This window comes from Phycodurus eques, chromosome 9 (assembly GCF_024500275.1).
Source record: "Phycodurus eques isolate BA_2022a chromosome 9, UOR_Pequ_1.1, whole genome shotgun sequence".
NCBI classification, from domain to species: Eukaryota; Metazoa; Chordata; class Actinopteri; order Syngnathiformes; family Syngnathidae; genus Phycodurus; species Phycodurus eques.
The window spans coordinates 13,355,697-13,371,982 of record NC_084533.1 but is presented as its reverse complement, the minus strand read 5'-3'; the positions used below and the strand labels follow the sequence as shown (position 1 = coordinate 13,371,982).

At 39.5% G+C, this 16,286-nt stretch overlaps 1 protein-coding gene across 4 annotated transcripts; it reads left to right on the top strand.

The window, feature by feature from the left end:
• The first annotated feature begins 983 nt into the window (after positions 1–983).
• On the top strand, positions 984–16,202 carry prps1b (phosphoribosyl pyrophosphate synthetase 1B). 4 transcript variants are annotated; one of them, XM_061685771.1, is made up of 8 exons: positions 984–1,073; positions 1,143–1,312; positions 2,574–2,763; positions 5,085–5,183; positions 7,430–7,554; positions 8,813–8,986; positions 9,321–9,480; positions 13,285–16,201. In XM_061685771.1, the coding sequence occupies exons 2-8, from the start codon at positions 1,191–1,193 to the stop codon at positions 13,375–13,377; spliced, it is 963 nt and encodes a 320-aa protein (XP_061541755.1). In that variant the 5' UTR covers positions 984–1,073; positions 1,143–1,190; the 3' UTR covers positions 13,378–16,201. The 4 variants fall into 4 exon arrangements, with proteins under 4 accessions (XP_061541755.1, XP_061541757.1, XP_061541756.1 ...); XM_061685772.1 differs by having other exon boundaries at positions 1,005–1,073; positions 1,187–1,312; positions 13,285–16,202; XM_061685773.1 differs by having other exon boundaries at positions 991–1,312; positions 2,574–2,757; positions 13,285–16,200.
• The last annotated feature ends 84 nt before the right edge of the window (positions 16,203–16,286 follow it).

The window sequence follows — 16,286 nt, the reverse complement described above, 5'->3', positions numbered from 1 at the left end:
CGGTTTCCTCCCACATCCCAAAAACATGCATAAATTGGAGACTATAAATTGCCTGTAGGTGTGCATGTGAGTGCGAATGGTTGTCTGTTTGTATGTGCCCTGCGATTGGCTGGCAACCAGTTCAGGGTGTATGCCGCCTCCTGCCCGATGACAGCTGGGCTAGGCTCCAGCACGCCCGCGACCCTAGTGAGGATAAGCGGCTCATAAAATGGATGGATGGATGGATTTCGCCTGTGTGGAGTTTGCATTTTCGCCCCGTGCATCCGTGGGTTTTCTCCGGGTACTCCGGTTTCCTCCCACGTCCCAAAAACATGCGTGGTAAGTTAATTGAAGACTCTAAATTGCCCGTAGGTGTGAATGCGAGTGTGAATGTTTGTTTGTCTATATGTGTCGTGCAATTGGCTGGCGACCAGTTCAGGGTGTAACCCGTCTCGCCTGAAGATAGGTGGGATAGGGTCCAGCACGCCCGCGACCTTAGTGAGGAAAAGCGGTCCAGAAAATGGACGGATGGATGGATTTTTATTCTACCCATATGATCAAACATGAAGTATTATCTGTATTTTGTTAGTTTTTTCAAATAATTATACTGAAGTTAAGCACTTTATTTGAACACATAATACTTTCTTTTCATTTAATTGCTTTTATTTTTAAATTCACAGCCCTACTTTTATTTAGTAAATGAGAAAACACACAGTTGTGCTCATGTTTGATTACCCAGGCAAAACTCCAGCACGTCGGCGACCCTAGTGAGGAAAAGCGGTACAGAAAATGGATGGATGGATAATAATAATAATTAAGCCCACCAAAAATAGGCCTAGCGACGCCACTGATACGTACAATTGCGTCATTTAACAATTTTGACATCGGAAATACAGTACCGCACGACTTTCAGTATCTGGAACACGCATAATTCCAATTATGCATGAATGCAGCATTGCATTGTTGACGCTCTGTCTGGTGTGATGTCATCACTACCAGCCGTAAGTGAAAGCGTGCGCGCGGCACGGAGAGGAAAAAGTCGCACGCGTGATGTGTCGGAGTAGAGGTGGCTAGGTGGTCGATATTGTGCTTCGGTAAGAGTAGGCAGACAGCTGTTGATAATTTTCTTTCGCTGACTTGTTTTTTCCCATTACTAATACAAGCTGTTGCCGTCGCCTGCTTGACCACTCGACGCACTGGACCGCAGCAAAATGCCAAATATAAAAATATTCAGCGGTAGCTCACACCCAGACCTGTCTCAAAGGATCGCAGATCGCCTCGGTCTGGAGCTGGGGAAGGTTGTTACCAAGAAATTTAGCAACCAAGAAACATGGTGAGTTTATCGTCGCTGCTCTTTTATTTTATCAAACAAAATTTACTTGCTAGTTAACTGCGCTAATGTAGCCTTGCTAACGCGATGATAGGAGCTTTGTTTATTCTGTCTCCTGCAACGGCGTATGTTTGAGCATGTATTCGATATCCTTGATATCTAGCTTTAGGTCCACGTACTACTACACTGTTTTGGCCTCACAAATAAGATAATTCACAGCAACAATAGAACCACTAGGGTGAACTAGTAGAACGATTGTGTCTTACGAGTAACTGTTTTCCACAACCAGGGCCACTTTTGGCCTACGAGTACGGCATTAAGATGGATGGATGGATGAATGAATGCTTGAACTGATTCGATACACACCTTGAGGTCCATGTACGAGTACGCTTTTAGTCCTCACTAGTAGGGTAGCTTTGTCATACTACTACAAACTACATGTTACTACTTAAGTGAAGCAAAACTGCACTTGTTGACAACTGCGTCCTACTGCTACTACTAGTGCAACAATTGTTCGATTATGAAATTAATCAACTATTTTGATGATCGATTAATCATTTAGAGACCTTGTTTAATTTAAAATGGTCAGAATCCTCAGAATTTCAGCCTCTCAACAGTAAATATTATCAGATTTCTTTAGTCCTCCTACAAGGCAGACTGATTATCTTTGTGCTAAAGCAAAATAAGACCTTTATAAACAGCTGCTTTTACTTTGGAAAACAGTGGTCAGCATTTTTGTGTATTTTGTGACATGTTACGGATCAGACCAGTAATGGAATCATAATCAATTTATGTTTGAGCATTTTCTGCCCCATCAATTTGAAATAATGTCCTGTTTTTTAACAAAGGGATGGAAATTTAATTTGTTTTATCTGATTGATTGAAAAAAAATCTACAGAATAATCGATTATTAAAATAATTGTTAGTTGCCACCCTAAACATTCGACTATTTAAATATCTAGCACTGCACTAGTAATAATAGTACCAGGCAGATGTCAACCAGTTGACAGTTTTGCCTCACCAGTAGCATGTAGTTGCCCTACTAGCATGTCAAAGTTGTCCTGCTAGTGTGCAGAAAGTATATGGAAAGTTATTGAATAAATGCTCAAATTACTTTCCATAAAGGTAATTGGGCTCCCTCCAGTTTAACCCAGTACATGTGACATTTGCCTATTGTTTATTCTGTCTCCTGCCACCGTGTGTTTGCTTAGTTCTCTGCTGCTAAGTGATGTTTGTCTTGTCACCTCTGTGAATCCACCCACAGCGTGGAGATAGGAGAGAGTGTTCGAGGAGAGGACGTGTACATCGTCCAGAGTGGCTGTGGGGAGATCAATGATAACTTGATGGAGCTGCTCATCATGATCAACGCCTGCAAGATTGCGTCTGCCTCCAGAGTTACTGCCGTCATCCCTTGCTTTCCATACGCCCGCCAGGACAAGAAGGACAAGGTGGGGGTGAGGGACAGCTGTCTAATTTTCTCTGTCATGCTGTTTGCACTCTGACGTCATGACGAGAAGCGTCTGGCCATGTCCATGCACTCAACTGCTTTTTTTTTTTTTTTTTTTTTTGGCTATCTTCTCGCTCATCTGTTTTTGTTGTGAGTCCATTCCATATTGCATAACCCGTTGCTAGTGGTCTTTCAAGTTTCATGTTTAAAGATCTGTTTTTATATGTTGATTATGATAAACAACATGAGCATCATACAGGGTGTCCCCAAAAAATTGACGACACATAGATTTTTTTTCAAAGTCTAATAACATCCAGCCAATTCTCGCACAAATTAACTCAAATTTGATTGAGATGTGTAAAAACTAAATTTAATGTTAGTTAAGGGGACGTAAACCCACAGATTTTACTTTTAATTATTTATTTATTTATTTTCCCCCCTCCCCAAGAATACGTTGTACGTTGTACCACAAATCAGAACACTGCATTCTGATTAATATTGCATTCGTGGAAAAGGAATTGAACAGAATATAATTCATTCATCTCCAGCAAGCGCAGGACGTGGCCATTTTAGGCAATATCACCCTCTGCTGGCAACCAAAATTAACGTCACACCTACTCCCGCGATGGTTACGTACAGTCATGGAAAAAAATTATTTGACCACCCTTGTTTCTTGTTCATTTGGTACAACTAAAGATACATTTGTTTGGAAAAGTATAATGATGAAAACAAAAACAACTCATAAGAGCTGATATCTAGCTATTTTCCATGGTTTTCTTGATAATATCCAAAATTACTGGGAATACAATTAAGCATCTCAAATAAGAATTAAAATATGAATTTTAATAAGAAATTAAAATAAGAAATTGAAGAAACAAGGGTGGTCTAATCATTTTTTCCAAGACTGTACCTCAAATGACCAAATCCAGAAAATAGATTTTTAGGCTCTCTGTCTATGTTGTGGTTGCTGACATGATATTTGAACCTGAATTTGCTAAATGTTGTTCATATGATCATGTTAGGAACCGCAACATACACAGGGAGGTTTGCAGACTCCTCGCTTATGCTTACAGGTTTGGTCACATGACATACGCAACCATCACGGGGAAATTAACGTCACACCAACCCCCTCATGTGACCAAACCCTGAAGCATACGCAGGGAGTGTGAAAACCTGTTGTTAGCAGACTCCCTTTGTATGTTGTGGTTGCTGACATGATCGTTTGAACAACATTTTAGGTTCAGGTTCAAACGATCATGTCAGGAACCCGTAGCATAGTCAGTTTTTGTTCACATGGCGTATGTAACCATTGCGGAGGTTGGCACAACGTTAAATTTTGGTCACCGACCGAGGGTGATATTGCCTAAAATGGCCACGCCCTGAGTTTGCTAGAGATTGAGGAATTATTCTGTTTAATTCTTATTCCACGAACGGCAATATTAACTGGAAAACTATGTTTTGATCCGTGGTGGGACATACAGTAGAATGTATTTTTGCAATAAAAGATTGTGGGTTTACGTCACGTTTAAATGTTTAGGTTTTTTGTTTTTTTTTTCAGGGTGGGAAATGACATTCACTAGCTAGGAAACTACGAAAAGACATTTTGTGCATTGGAATATGCTTGAACTAAGTCAAACAAAAGTGTGCAGCATGTATTTTTTATGAAATTCAAGAAAAGGGGTTTTTCAGGGTGGGAAATGACATTCACTAGCTAGGAAACTACGAAAAGACATTTTGTGCATTGGAATATGCTTGAACTAAGTCAAACAAAAGTGTGCAGCATGTATTTTTTATGAAATTCAAGAAAAATACACTGACTGGAAAGAAGATTTTGATATGGCATAAAACAAATCAGAGAAGAAGGCAAAATGTGTGTCCCAGGCAGTGTGCATATTTAACATTTGTGAAGCTTTGCAAAATCAGTTATTCAATCCATATCCGTTTGAATGTTATTGGAATTGTGATAGATATATTTCATTTTTGAACTGGGAGCCTATTTAATTCTTACAGCGTAGTCACTCAGATATTCATATTTCAAATGCTGTGAGATTTTTTGGAACACCCTGTGGTTCTCTTGTTTTACAAGCTATGATTGCTCGTATTTCACATGCTCATAATGTTTGCACCTAACTGATGTTAATAGTGGCTTCCAATTTTTCTTTTGGATTATTCAATCGATGTAATACAAATATCACACATTATTAGGAAGGCGAATTGTAATTTTTAGAATGAGATGCTAACTTCTCAGTTCAGTGCTATTTTTAGCCTAAAGTCATGCTTGGCAGTTGTCATTTTCCTCGTGACTTAACAGATCCCTTTTCATTGCAGAGTCGTGCTCCCATCTCTGCCAAATTGGTGGCCAATATGCTGTCCGTGTCAGGTGCTGACCACATCATCACTATGGACTTGCACGCCTCGCAAATACAGGTGAACATTTGCACAACACAATGAGGGTTTGGAGCTTTCCATGGTCATGCCAGTGAGTGCATCGTTCTCGGTTTAATCACTTCAGAATACAGGTGGAATTACAGTCTTGATAATGAAATATCTGACTTTATTGAGGCGCGTTTACACTGGGCCAATTATAGCAACCTGGGCTTCAAATGGCGGGAGCGCAAGATTATGATGCTCAACAAACTAAAGTCGTTAGAGATAAAACTTTATCACTCTCCAAAGCATCTGTCGAATCAAGCTTTTTTTAAAGCTGATTTCCTGTGCAGCCCTCCTAATAGATTTTCCCTGGCTTTGTATGAATGCCTGCTCTAGAAGTTTGGAGTATTCCTCAGTGGTGGTAGTAGCAGGCCTTCTGTTGCGTGGTTTTTCAAAAACAGATACTGTTTTGAGAAACTTGGGTGAATAGCATAAATTGAACTATGCGTCAGAACTGTGTGATGGCCATGAAATTTCTCAAACTGCAGCAGAACTGCAGTCAAGAACAGAAAAAGTTCTTGCAAGCCGGCAATTTTGCAACGCTGCTCCACTGTCAATTGGAGAGCCATGGTCAAGGGAATGATATGGTGAAAAAAAAGTATATATAGCCTAAGCAATTAAATTCAGATAAATTCACATAGTGAGGACAACAAGCCAGAGGTGGGAGACTTGAGTTACGAATCTGAATGATATCTGAAACAAAATGGACAAAATATTTTTACGTAAACTGATGGATTGGTTTTAGTGTGTTAAATCAAAGTGAAGAATGTGAAAGTGGCCCTTGTATCCTTCAGTTTTTCCTCAAGGCGGCACTTGGAAGAAAAGGTTTGGAAACCCCTATACTCGTCAAACAATCCAGATTTTCGGTTTCAACCATTGCTGGACCACAATACAGACTTCCCATTGTAAGTGCCCTCGTAGGCCAGATAAGCACAAAGACCTTTCAAATCTTAAAAGATTTTTTATCTTTGACAGACTTCACACATAACGATACAAAATATGGCATTTAACAGTTTTGGTCATATTGTGTCTAGTGTTCTCTGCTAATGTCAATACAGAACACCACACACAAAGATTCTGTTCAAACATTAAACTCGAAAAAGACATTTACTCCGCGTCGCCATCGTATACAGCATATTTGAATCCAAAGGCTAGTTTATTTTTAGCCTTGTCGTGTGTCTTTTGATGTAGTACTGTAAATATTTGACAGCCAATATTTATTTTTTATTTGTAAAAAAATAAAATAAAATGTCGGCGTTGTGAGACTGACAACACGTAATGCATGGATCAGACTACAAGACAAATTTGGTCTGTCACGATTGCACTATGTCAGACTACTACGATAAAATCTTGTATTCCGATACCACCGCATCCATCACTGGGCTTTATCTTGTCAACTCAAACGCAACCAGATACACTCGTGACCAGGGCCACAACAACAACAATCGATCGCGTCGTGTGTATTGTAAGAACAAAATGGGGAAAAATGTGTGATGGTGGTCACCGGTGCTCGGGAGAGGACTTTAATTCAAGGCTTGCTTTTGAGGTATGTTCATGTACTTTTAATACGATACGGCTCGCAAGCAGGCAACAAAACGTAATGTAGCCTAGCAAGCTAGTGCTAACATTAACGGTTGTACCGGTGTTCTGTCGAATCATGCTCTAGAGTTTTGGTGTGTGTGAAGTACTTTAATTACAGTAAGTTAGCACCCATTATTTCTGTCATCTTGTAATGTTGGTTTGACCTGACTGATTAGAATACATGACCTGACAAGATATTTTTGAAGATACGTAGTACACAAGTATATACATTAAATGACCAAGTCATTGAAATAGACACATTGCTCCATCTTGTCATCGGATCGGTGATTGGTTGTCGTTATTTTTTTTTCACTCGGTGATCGGCCCCAAAAATCCTGTAAAGTATCCTGTAAATGTAAAGCCTAGTAAATATTGAACACGTTCATTTTTTATGATTGTCGACCCCGACCTGTTATGGACCGTAAAATCAGGACGAATCCACTCTTAACACACATTAGACCTGAGGACAATCTTCTAGGATCATCTTATCAGACTTAAGATTGTCTGGTATTTGGCGTGCTTGGTTGGGAAGGAGCAAAATCGACACCTAAACAGGCCAATTGTCTGCATGTACTTACCGGGTCTAAGATTTACATCAATGTTCCCCAGACAGAATTTTCACCTATTCCCAGTATGATAATGAACTGCCATTGTCTTTTCAGGGATTCTTTGACATCCCAGTTGACAACCTCTACGCAGAGCCCGCTGTGTTAAAATGGATTAAAGAAAACATACCTGAGTGGAAGAACTGTACCATTGTCTCACCGGATGCTGGAGGAGCAAAGAGGTCAACTGAGGCCATTAGCACTACAATCTTGTCATTTAACCTCTATAATTTCTACTTCAGTTAAAACTTTGTCTGAGATGGTCAAATTTATTTGAGCAATAATATTCTCTTTGCTCTGCACTAGGCCTGTCAGGTTAATAACTATATCGCATTGTCGTTCGATAAATAAAATGGACACGATGGTTTTTCCGGACTCGATAAATAGGCATTTACATGTGCGTCTTTTTACATACGTCATCGACATTCAGTCGCGCTACTTGTTCACCTCTCCTGTCATTTAAGATGTTCACTGCTGTGGGAGGTGACACACACACACAGGCGTGTGTGCGGAGCCGTTGAAGTAGAGTGAAAGAAAGAATTGGCTTACTTGACGCTAAGTTTTCCAATGGCTAGCCGATTACTGCACAATTACAGAAAGTTGAGCAATGTAAATCCAATTACTTCCAAAGTCTAATGCCACAGCGATGTTGTGGGAACATTTTGGATTCAATCCAGATGAACGCGACGAATGGCGATCCCGCTAACATCAACGAAAACGAGCTGGTATGTTGAATTTGTATGAAGTCGCAACAACATCAACACAACATAAACCTCACAGTGACAAAATATATTTAAAACAACCATCCGATCCAGTTTCTTCAGCTGGGAACAAAAACACAGTCGGACATTTTCCATTTTTCGTCAGCTTGCAATTAAGGAAGGCTTCGCCAACAAACACATACATATAAACGTGACAGCGTATATGGCACACGCTCACATATACAGTATAGAATTATTCGCTTTTTGCGAAAGAGATTCAGCCATTCAACATGTTGAGAAACCAGCTTGTAAAGAAATGCTGCAGATTTTTGATTGGCAGTACGAGTCTCGATGTAAAACAGGTTGCTTTGATTTGCTTGTGGTGCTGTTATTAATGTTTTTGCCTGGCATTTTCTTAACCAACTGGAAACTTGATTGTGAGTATATTGCCTGTTAGGGTATTAAAGACTCTCTCTTTCTCTATATACCTCTGTGCCAAAATTTTTATATTTGTTCAAGTGCAATTTTTGTGAACAGAGTCAGTTTTATTTATATTTTTATTTATCTTGAATTATTATGCTTTGGTGTTATGCTCTAATGTCACATTAGTGGCAGTAAAAACAACAATACATACATCAAATATGATAGTTTTGGGGAAATATATATCTTTAAAAAATTATCGTGACAGGCCTACTCTGCACATTAGCTGTAATTCAGCTACTTTCTAATCTCTTTACAGGGTCACCTCGATCGCTGACAGGTTAAATGTGGACTTTGCTCTCATTCATAAAGAGCGGAAAAAGGCAAACGAGGTTGACCGCATGGTTCTTGTCGGGGACGTGACTGCTCGTGTTGCTATCCTAGTCGATGACATGGCGGACACCTGTGGTACCATCTGCCACGCTGCCGACAAGTAAGCACCATGCATGATAGCTATTCATCTGATAGTGTCTGACCGCCTGTGAAAAGCCATTTGAGCATTTATTCGATAGCCGTGATATTCAGTTTAAAGTCCATGTACTAGTATGCTCTGTCTCCTCACTAGTAAGACAATTCAATGCGTTGTTCAAACACCTAGGGTACTAGTCGTGGCAAAATACTTTACAAGTAAGACACAGTAATTCTACGATTACACCCTTGTTGTTCTATTGGTGTGCTGAGTTGTCTTACTAGTGAGGACCACAAGCCAGAGGTGGGAGACTTGAGTCACAAATTGGCTTTCGATAACTACCTGTTTTTTTTTTAAGGCTGATTTCTGCCGGTGCCACAAAAGTGTACGCCATCCTGACCCACGGCATCTTCTCTGGGCCTGCGATCTCTCGCATCAATAATGCCTGCTTTGAAGCAGTTGTAGTCACAAATACGATTCCCCAGGAGGAGAAAATGAGGCACTGTCCCAAAATACAGGTAAACATTATTCTGTTTTGTGGTCTGTCTAATGCAGTGGTTGTCCAATTTTTTTCTGTCATGTACCCTTAAGAGGAATAATTTCCCCAAACAAAGCCAAGCAAACAGTTAGACACAAAAATGCAAGTGCAGATGTTCATCCATTTTTTATCATTCTTGTCCTAATTACCATAATTTCTCGTGTATAATATGCACCCCCCCCCAAAAAAAAATCTGTACATTATATATTGGTATAGGGGAAAATGAAAAACACTTTCATATTTTATAAATGTATGGATATAAAAAGCTGTACAGTTTCATTCCAATATGCCACCGCCACCTAGAGGTTATCAGAAAGGTGTACACTTTCATTCTAGTATGCCACCGCCACCTAGTGGTTATAAAAAAGGTGTAGCCTAAACTGTTATTCTAATATGACAGGGGTACGTATGACTCGTACATGCAAAACGTCGCTGACATGGTATTTCGGTATTTCGTACTCCTTGAACGCAGGCAGCTAGATCCATTCCACAGATCCACCATCAACACACAGATGTAATTGTGAATATTACTCTGTGGTGGACTAATATGCGGCCTGAGGTTCCGCCTGGGCGCTCAAAGTCACAGGAGTTGACGAGACCAGAAAAAATCCGCCGCTTCTGCTGTTAATAAGTCACAGTACCTTTACTCCGTTGCAATGATCTAAATGTCGCTCGCTACTTTTATTTTTCAATTATTGCTTAATCAACTATTTTGTGCGCGAGACTCCGACTTCCGCATCGGGCACTGTTTGCGCCAATCCAATTTAAGCGCTAGTGACGTTTGAGTCTAGCTCACCAATCAAACGACACAAGAAAGTCACATGACCTCACATAACATCCATTGTGCTTCCCAGACATAGGTATTCACACTAGATAAGCCTACCCTGCTGATTGTCGTGCGTATGTGCCGGCCATTTTGGGAAAGTCGTAGTTACCATGAAGGCAACGGCGCGTTACTCTTGTTTACATTTTCACGAACAAAAACAACAGCTTGCATGTATTGAAGTATTTTTCTGGCACTGTCTGCCCAAACGTGGATATTTCAGTTCACTTATAAATTGAGAAACCACAGTACAGTAATTTTTTTATTGTTTTTTATTTTTTTTGTGGTTTTGACTGTGCATACACACACAGCAACATCAGAATTTGTACATTCACTTTTTTTTTTTTGATGTTCATGCGCTGGTAAAAAAATAATAATATGAAGTACTCAGTACTTGAGTAATAATTTGACTGTGTACTTTTTTGTAGGATTACTTTTACTTGAGTCACATTATTGTCAAGTAACAGTACTCTTACTTGAGGACAATGTTTGGTTACTCTACCCAACTCTGGAGCAGACATCCTCTCTTGCTACTCTTACGTTTAAGCAATATTTTTGCTCATCAGATCGGCCAGTGTGGTATTTGTTGCATTGGTCTTTTGTATTTTCACGTTGAGGTGCTGCGGGTCGGGGCTCTGGTTGTGGTCCCAAGTGGAACCGCGAAGAACAAGTAACATCGGCGACGAGAGCTGATCCGCTAGTACGTTTTGTATTAATTAGGAAATGCGGCTGCAATTATCTAATTAGTTTACTAATGTTAATGTTAAATGTATTAAGTGACGGAGCGCTGTTAAGGATTATGTCACAACACAGAATGAACTAACTTCAAATTCAGAAATGGCCAGTAAAAACAGAAAAATCCATCCATCCGTTTTCTGAGCCGCTTCTCCTCACTAGGGTCGCGGACGTGCTGGAGCCTATCCCAGCTGTCATCGGGCAGGAGGCAGGGTACACCCTGAACTGGTTGCCAGCCAATCGCAGGGCACATAGAAACAAACAACCATTCGCACTCACAATCATGCCTACGGGCAATTTAGAGTCTCCAATTAATGCATGTTTTTGGGATGTGGGAGGAAACCGGAGTGCCCGGAGAAAACCCACGCAGGCACGGGGAGAACATGCAAACTCCACACAGGCGGGGCCAGGGATTGAACCCGGGTCCTCAGAACTGTGAGGCTGACGTTCTAACCAGTCGTCCACCGTGCCGCGAAAACAGAAAAATATTATACTTAATATTTTCCTGGAGGATGCATTTGGGGTTAGCCTTTGAAGTTGGTAATAGTGAAAAATGAAGTGAAACAGACTGATATTAGTCAATTATTTTCCAGAATGGGAGTACTTAAAGAGGAGGATGCTATTCATGTGGCACAACTTGAAGCAGGCATAAGGTGCAGGTGGAGATGGGCCTGGCTCAAATCCAGAGGCCAGAACAAAAAAAAAAGCAAAGAAATTAGGCAAATTTAATTTTAATCTTAAATTTGTACATCAACATGTACTTGAGCGGTGTAAATAAATGTTTCTGTTTTTTTCTTTTTATTTATTTATTATTATTTTTTTTTTAATTTATTTTTTTTCTTTGCCTTATTTTGTACTCTTGAGAGTCTTCCAGATTGCTTAATTTATGTTAAAATCAAAACATTCTCTGCGGGGTCTCGGGGGACCCATAATGTGTTTTTTATTTAAATTTTTTTGGTCACCTTTTTCATGCCTTTGGGGTTTGCATGTCTGGTAGGACTGCATATATGTACAATTGTACTCATAAGTTTACATACCCTGGCAGAATTAGTGAATATTTGTTTTTATTTATTTTCTTTTTTTAAATACGACTGATTACTGAACAACAACCATCATTAATTTCTTTATGGTTATGTTTTGTTTAATGTTAATGCCTCTCTGAAATGCTTGATAGTTTAATTTGAATCCCATTCAAATAAAATTAAAACGTTTTTGCCTGGCCCTTCATGTTTTCTTCAAATTGTACCGATCTTACAAATTCTGCCTGGGTAATCAAATATATGAGCACAACTGTGTGTTTTCTCATTTACCAAATAAAAGTAGGGCTGTGAATTTCAAATTAAGAGCAAGTAAATCAAAATAAAGTATTATGTGTTCAAATAAAGTGCTTAACCTCAGAATAATTATTTGAAAAAACTAACAAAATACAGATAATGCTTCATGTTTTCATCATATGCATAGAAGCAAAATCATGCATTGTAAAAATACATTACACATAGGTAGAAGGGTTTTCCAGAATTGTTAGGTCAACTTTGGGGGGGGTGTATTATACATGGGTGCGCATTATACACGAGAAATTATGGTAGGTTCACAGGGGAGCTGAAGCCAATGCCAGCTGACTTTGGGGCGAGGCAGGGCACACTTTAACTGGTCGCCAGTTAATTGCAGGGAACATATTGACTAACAATCATTCAGACTCACATTCACACTTGTGGACAATTTAGTCTTCAATTGCCCAATCATGAAAGTTCTTGGAATATGGTAGGAAGCCAAAGTACCCAGAGAGAATCCGCATCAGAACATGCAAACGCCACATAGGAACAAAGCCCGAAAATCTCGACTATGAGGCAGATGTGCTAACCAGCACCCCACCATGCTGCCTCAGGTGACACTGGAGTAGCAGCAGCAGCAGTAGTAGTAGCTGCTGTGAGATTGTTTTATTTCAAACTTTTGCAAGAGGTTTATTCAAACGCTCCTCCTCCAGAAACATGTTTTCTCATACATTTTCTTCGTGCACTAGGTTTTCTGACAAAAAAAAAAGATGGAAAAAAAATTGAGAACAATGTGCACCCACGGTTTGAGAACAACTGATCTAATGGAAGGCAATCCTGTTTGTTTTTAGCGTAATGACATTTCATTTGTTCCTGATCCACTCCTTGTTCATTTTATATTATTAGGTCTATCCAAAAAGTCTTCTCCCAAAGATTAAATGTTTTCATCTTCCAGGTTATCGACATCTCCATGATCCTTGCGGAGGCCATCCGGAGAACCCACAATGGCGAGTCGGTGTCGTACCTATTTAGCCATGTACCCTTGTAACTGAGTCTACTGTCCGGCTAAAATAAATGAAGAGGCATATTCCCCAAACCCAACCATTAGAGGAGTTCCCTTCAACTGCGGATGAAAAGAACTATCATGCCTGTTACATCCGTCCGTCCCTCTCATTTCTACATTGTCTCTCACAGATGGAACACCAAATAGGCCATATTTATTGAGTTGAGATTAAATATACCAGGGAATTGTGCAGCTGTACCACAAGTTAATTTGGAGTGCCTCAACAGTTGAACAGAGAAGACCATCCATCCCCTTCTTTCCTCTGTAACTTAAATTTTTGGTGGTACGGAATTTTTTTTTTTTTTTTTTTTTAATGAAGAACAAAGCCTTTAGCAGGCTGTATGGGCTATGTGTTTTTCTTTTCAACTTTTGAGGTACACCAATTGAATGGGGTTTGCCCACTGAGGTTGTATTTTTAAGATGTTACGCTAGCTTGGGGATTTGCAGATACACACATACATGCAATGGTACGCATACAGTTGCATATCAATATATTACAATATCGTTGGAAGTTTATTTTAGTTCAATTAAAAAAAAAATGAAATTTGTTTATAGTTTCAATCCACACAGTGAAATACTTCAATTAATATATATATATATATTATAGCGACCGAAAAACCCAAATTAATTTAAAATTTTGGTTATACAACAAAAAAATCCATACTATAATAATAATAATGCATACCACTTGTATAGCGGTTTTCAAGGCACTCAAAAGACGCTTTACAATTGCACAAATTATTCATTTACTCCACAGTCACTCACCAGTGATGGTAAGCTACTTGTGTAGCCAGACCTGCCCTGGGGCGGACAGACGGAAGTGTGACTGCCATTCTGCGCCTACGGCACCTCCGACCACCACCAAACGTCCAACCACATTCATTCGTAGGCAATGTGGGTTAAGTGTCTTGCCCAAGGATACGATGAACATTTGTGGTTGGCCGGGGATGCGTACCCCCTCTGGTTCCAGAGTTTAAATAAATGAAGAGGCACTTACCCTCTGCATCACGCTGCCTGCAAGTGATTTAAATATATAACATAGATGGTAATTACCCTTATAAAATGTTAAATCAGTCTGTATTTCACTTTTTGAATTGAACTATATAAATGAGAATTTATGATATTCTTATTCATTGAAATATACTTGTACAGTAAGTACTCCTATTTTGTCCTCCCCTCTTCCTTTTTTGGGGATTTTGTATCTTAATCCGCCTGGTGTACACATAAAGATGATCGGCCTGTTTTTGACCAGATTTTGCCCTTTCCCGACAAAGGATGACAAACGTCAGATTTTGTTTTATAAAATTATTTTAGTAGTCTCAGGTGTGTCGAGAGTGAATTTGTCACGATAATAGGGTCCAACAATCTAAAATATTAAACATGTTCAATATTTACAACCGAGAATCTCCATGTGTGTGGGGAAAGCAGACTACTCCCGAGCCATGACACTGTGATTTCTGGCATAAAACAGAATGTAGAATGCCGATCAAGAAGCAACCTGACTGAGGAATAAGCTGCTTTAAATAAAAACGAACGTCCTACTCAAAATCATATTTTGTATAAGTCGGTTCACAAGACCCCGGTCCCCAGAAATGTGAGGCAGATGTGCTAACCAGTCAAGCACCGTGCCAGCCACAGTACAACCAAAACTGATTTAATTTTTTTTTGTTAAATCTTCATGTGGTGTAGGTAACCGATAAAAAATCTTTTAAGATTTGAAGAATCCTTGCGTGCACCACACCTGGTGCACACAGAAAGACACTCCCGATGAGTCTGCTTTTCCCACACACACGAAGATTTTTGATCGTAAACCTTGCACGTTTAATTTCATAGGTTGTCGGACCCTGTTATTGGGACAAATTCACTCTTAACACACCTCAAACCACATAAGAATCTTAGAAGATAGAAGATGGCATTTGTCGTCTTTGGTAGGGAAAGGGAAAAATCAGGACAAAAAAAGACAGATTATCTTTGTGTGTACCAGGACTTAATGTGGAACGTCACATGACCAATCCCGGAAAACAGGTTAGTGGACTTCCTGTGTGCACAGCGACAACTATGGGCGGATGAAATGATGGTTTGGACCTGAACTTACTACAATATTGTTTTCTTTATCACTGGTGTTGTTGAACAAAAGTTAGACACATGTATATAATTTATTTCTACATGTATGATGTTTGTAAACACGATTGAAGCCTAAACATCGGCTATGGTCATCTTGAAGACGTCTTGTGTAAAACAAAAGGCACTTTAGACATTTCATATTCCTACGGGAGCTTTGTCCCGCTCTCCTGCCATATGGCTCTGCCGGTGACCTGAACCAAAGGGAAGTGCTTCGTCCTGTTTTGCTGTATGCAGAAGTTGGTTGTCCGTAGTCCCTATTCCAAACTATACAGTTTACTTTTTGAGTAGGTGCCATTTTCCCAGGTGATTTATAATAAAACTGGAATGATTATTATTTTTATTCCGCCCCCCCCAATTAATGGCGCACAGATTTGTGCTGAATGGACATAAAACCAACAGAGAATACCTAAGGAGATAGTCCAATGTCCAATTTGGCCATTCTTTGTTTCGGTGTTCTAATACCTGTACTAAACGTTTTGTAATGTTACACTTAAGTGCAGTCCAACTTATTTTTCCCCAAGGGATTTTCTGCACCCCCTGTTTTATTTTCAGTAACAAAACGTGTTTGTTACTGCATTCATTTATGTCCACATGTTTATTTACATTTTAAAGAGAAACAATAATGGGTATTTGTCTTTGTAGAGCATCCTATTTTGTTTTATTTTTTATTAAACCTCTTCAAATACCAAACAACTGTCACAACTCTTGAATTTTGGTCAAAGAATTGTAGTAAACTACTGACAGGAATCTAAGTACCAATTATTTTCTTT

What these genes read in the sequence shown, in the direction of transcription:
- prps1b (XM_061685772.1), top strand. Translation starts at nt 1,191, where the DNA reads ATGCCAAATATAAAAATATTCAGCGGTAGCTCACACCCAGACCTGTCT. An exon ending in TGCACGCCTCGCAAATACAG is followed by an intron (nt 5,184 to 7,429) that starts GTGAACATTTGC and finishes TTGTCTTTTCAG; the next exon opens with GGATTCTTTGACATCCCAGT. An exon ending in ATCTGCCACGCTGCCGACAA is followed by an intron (nt 8,987 to 9,320) that starts GTAAGCACCATG and finishes TTTTTTTTTAAG; the next exon opens with GCTGATTTCTGCCGGTGCCA.